This window comes from Pteropus alecto, unplaced genomic scaffold (assembly GCF_000325575.1).
Source record: "Pteropus alecto unplaced genomic scaffold, ASM32557v1 scaffold97, whole genome shotgun sequence".
NCBI lineage: Eukaryota > Metazoa > Chordata > Mammalia > Chiroptera > Pteropodidae > Pteropus > Pteropus alecto.
The window spans coordinates 800,826-804,293 of record NW_006439713.1 but is presented as its reverse complement, the minus strand read 5'-3'; the positions used below and the strand labels follow the sequence as shown (position 1 = coordinate 804,293).

Below are 3,468 nucleotides of genomic sequence, written 5' to 3'. Positions count from 1 at the left end.
GCCATCTGAAAGTACTTCGAGAGGCTTTTAGGGCTAAAGTCGTTTGAGTTTGTATACAAAGGACTGAGTATGGGAGCGATAAACAGATGTGGATTCTGAAATTCACTTAAAACATTTTATGGCTGCTGGAGTCACCTGAATGTGTCAGGTGGATTGTCGCTCTTACAATCAACGAAAGAGTTAACACACACACACACACACACACACACACACACACACACACACACACCCATCTCCACCTGTAAGTCAATGAAGCCAAAAACGACCTAGCAGATTTTAAGGGTTTTCTTTATTTGAAGACACTGAATGTTAAACCACTGAACAGGATAAAAAGCAGATTAAGAAAACCCAAGAATTCAGGACATGTGGACTACAGAACTGACGAGCTGCTGGGTGATCGTTCATTTCAGGATGTCCTCGGCTGGCGGGTTCTCTGAGGCCACTGCCTCCTAGTAATGACAGTCTGGGAAGTGAAAACGGAGCCAGCTGGTGAGAGGTCGGGGCGCCAGGGACCCTGCATAACAAGCCGCGGGGCCCGTGATGGCAGGCCGTTTGCCCAGCAGCCCCCGCTGAAGGAGCCGCCCTGGGACCAGAGCCCCGGGCTGGGGTATCCTGGGGGTGGGGGCATGTTCCCGGTAGACGCCTAGGTCGCCCTTAGGAATTTCTGAGAGCGAAGCCGTGCCCTCAGGAGCACGCTGATATCCCGAAAGGGAAGGAAAGCGTCCCCCACAGACCAGCGCCGCCCTCCGTTTTGAGCGTGCCTGGTCTTTCCTTTACTTTGCCAAACGCAGTGTCAGGAGACACACCGTGACTGAGGGGGAGGGCGAGGGGGACTGGACCCTCCTAGGACTGGCACTGAAGCTGTCACGCACAGTCACGACTTCAGTGAGGTCCACAAGAGAAGGGGCCACGTCCGCTTTGTTCTGAGCCCCGTCCCCGGTACCCAGCACAGCAATGGCATTTGGTAGCATCCAAAAATGGTGACTGAACTACAGTAAAATGGGCGAGGCCACCACGCTGTGCCAGGACCCGGGGCTGAGGACGAGATGCTTTTAAACCAGCCCGGGACACAGCGGGACTGCTGGAGCCACCACGCAGCTGGACAGCAGCTGTCCAGGATGCCTTCAGGGACAGTGGCCTCACAGTACAGCAGCTCGCCATCTGTACACTCGCGTCCTGCAACAGCCACCCGGGGTTGAGGGGCCCTGGCCTGGGGTGGCATCTGGGCCTCGAGTGCAGCTCAGGACCCTCTGTGTAGCCCCGCCCCCCAGGGCCCTCCGTGTCCAGGGCTCGTCCACAGTGACAGTACCTTGCACGGGGAGCGGGAAGAAACACCAGGGCACCTGAGGAATCACGTCGGAAAAGCAGCACTTGCGAGAGGCGCACTCCTGGGGGCTGATGCCTGGGTAGCCGCAGTCCCTGCGGGCTGACACCTCCATGACACACTCCTCCGACTCTGGTCACCGTCACCCCGGTTTGCGAGGGGAACCACATGGAGACTCAGTCAGGCCCTCGAGTTAACCAGAAACTTCCACGCCCACCCTCCCCGGGAACACCGCTGGATTCATGGCCCCAATGTGTCACGAGGGACTTCCGGAGCTGTGACACCCAAGGACCGTGTTGGCGCCAGCAGCTGGCCACCCCTCACTCCCCACAGACGCCACAGGTCGGAAGACCTGGAATGCTGGGGCCTCACAGGAGTCGTTTCTCCTCTCTGGACCTGGCGTCCCCTCTGAAAATCGGGGTGGCCCACGGTACCAGGTGACAAAAGGCTGCAGACCACCCTTTATGCGTGAAAAGCACTGGCCCAAGTCCTGAGACCCAGCAGGATTCCCTCGAGGCGGGGGTCCTGGCCAACGACCGGCCTCAGAGCCCGGGGAGTGTGGACAGGTGGCCGGGAGGCCCAGTTCCAGACACATAGCTTTGCACACACAACGTCCTTTCGTGCACGCCTCACAGGTAATGGCCGTCGGTCTCGATCACGCGCACGGACAGGAAACTTGCTCTCCAAAGGTGACCCGGAGGGCTAAGGTCTCAGTGGCTGCGGTCTGTGGGCACTGGTGAGTGATGTCCCATTAATGCCTCACCCCCGAGAGCCCCTTCAGAAGCCACGCTTTACAGCCGAGAGGCCTGAGAGTTGGTTTTTCTCCAAATACAGAAAAACAAGTACCGTACGTATGTGGGGTCCCACGTGTAGCTGCGGGAAGGGGCAAACGGCCGGCACTTGGGACTCCAGGTGTGGGCGTGGGGTGAGGGGGCGCTTTCTCTTCCCCAGGCACGAGTCCCTGTGCCCCTAGCAGGTACTGGGCTGCTGGCCGTGGGCGCAGGAAGAGGGTCCTGCCCTCCTGTGGGTTACCTTGCTTCGGGAGGGGGTCAAAGCACCAGGGGACCCCCACGACGCTGGAGTCGAAGCAGCACCCCGCCTTGAAGCACTGGTCACTGGTGATGCCAGGGAAGCCACAGTTCTTCCTGGTCTGGGGGCTCGTCCTGGAGCACTGGCAGGGGGCTGTGGGGAGACCCTCGGTCAGACCCCCACCTCACCTCCCCTCAGGGGCAGGGTCTGGACACCCTCTGTCCCCCAGGGTGCGGCCACACGGGGAAATGCAACGTCTTATCCCAGCCATGTTTGACAGGGCTTTGCTGAAATTGTTTAATAAAAAATAAAACTAAAGAATAAAGTAACCTTCTGGAAAGAGATGGACAGAGGGACCCAGGCAGAGGTCAAGATGAAAGGTGACCAAGGCCAGACTCCAACGGGCCCTTGGCGGGGCCTCCGCCCACACCTCTCCTCAAGCTGGCCCCCCAGCCCTGTGGTCATCTGGTCATTCCCGGACGGAGGACCCCAAGTGTCCTCCCTGGAGAGCAGGGAAGCGTGTGTGTGGGTAGACAGGAGTGGCTCTGCGGCCAAGGCCACAAGTCTCAGGGCCTTGCTAGTTGCGTCCTCTCTCAAGTTCATGCATCATCCACCTTTTCTTTCTGAGGGAAATAGGAACAAAGGCTCGGGGGGGGGGGGCACCGCAAGAAGCGAAGCGCTCACACACCCCCGTTGCGTGTGGTGCCCTAGAAGCTTCTCTGGGCTCACTGGCCCGAATGCCTCCCTGCCCCTTGGTGGAGGACACCAAGCCGCCGAGGGCCACTTACAAGGTTTCTCGGCTCCCGCCGGGGCGCACAGGCCCAGGACGAGGACCGCTGCCAGGAGCCGGGCGCCTCGACATCCCACGTCCATGCTGGGCTCCACGGGGCCGTCGGCAGCAGGCACAGTTCCCACTGCCGTCCGCAGCAGGCACGGGCCGTTTTATCATCTCCTCTCTGTTTGCTCAGCAAGCGCAGATAACCCTTCTCCCCGTGGGACCAACCCTTTGGACCCTGTGTTAACAAAGGAGCTGAGGTGTCGCCGGGCAGGCCAGTCTTCCGGGGCCAGGGCACCCGGCAGGGAGTGGGCTGTGCCAGGGTGACGACACAGAGAAT

General features: G+C 59.9%; 1 protein-coding gene across 1 annotated transcript; it reads right to left on the bottom strand.

The window, feature by feature from the left end:
- Positions 1-995: 995 nt before the first annotated feature.
- On the bottom strand, positions 996-3,226 carry TFF2 (trefoil factor 2). The gene is made up of 3 exons (XM_025050198.1): positions 3,142-3,226; positions 2,357-2,506; positions 996-1,456 (listed from the first exon to the last, which is right to left on the bottom strand). The coding sequence occupies exons 1-3, from the start codon at positions 3,224-3,226 to the stop codon at positions 1,140-1,142; spliced, it is 552 nt and encodes a 183-aa protein (XP_024905966.1). The 3' UTR covers positions 996-1,139.
- Positions 3,227-3,468: the final 242 nt, after the last annotated feature.

What these genes read in the sequence shown, in the direction of transcription:
- TFF2 (XM_025050198.1), bottom strand. Translation starts at nt 3,226, where the DNA reads ATGGACGTGGGATGTCGAGGCGCCCGGCTCCTGGCAGCGGTCCTCGTC. An exon ending in GGCGGGAGCCGAGAAACCTT is followed by an intron (nt 2,507 to 3,141) that starts GTAAGTGGCCCT and finishes GTCTCCCCACAG; the next exon opens with CCCCCTGCCAGTGCTCCAGG. An exon ending in TGACCCCCTCCCGAAGCAAG is followed by an intron (nt 1,457 to 2,356) that starts GTAACCCACAGG and finishes GACGGTGACCAG; the next exon opens with AGTCGGAGGAGTGTGTCATG.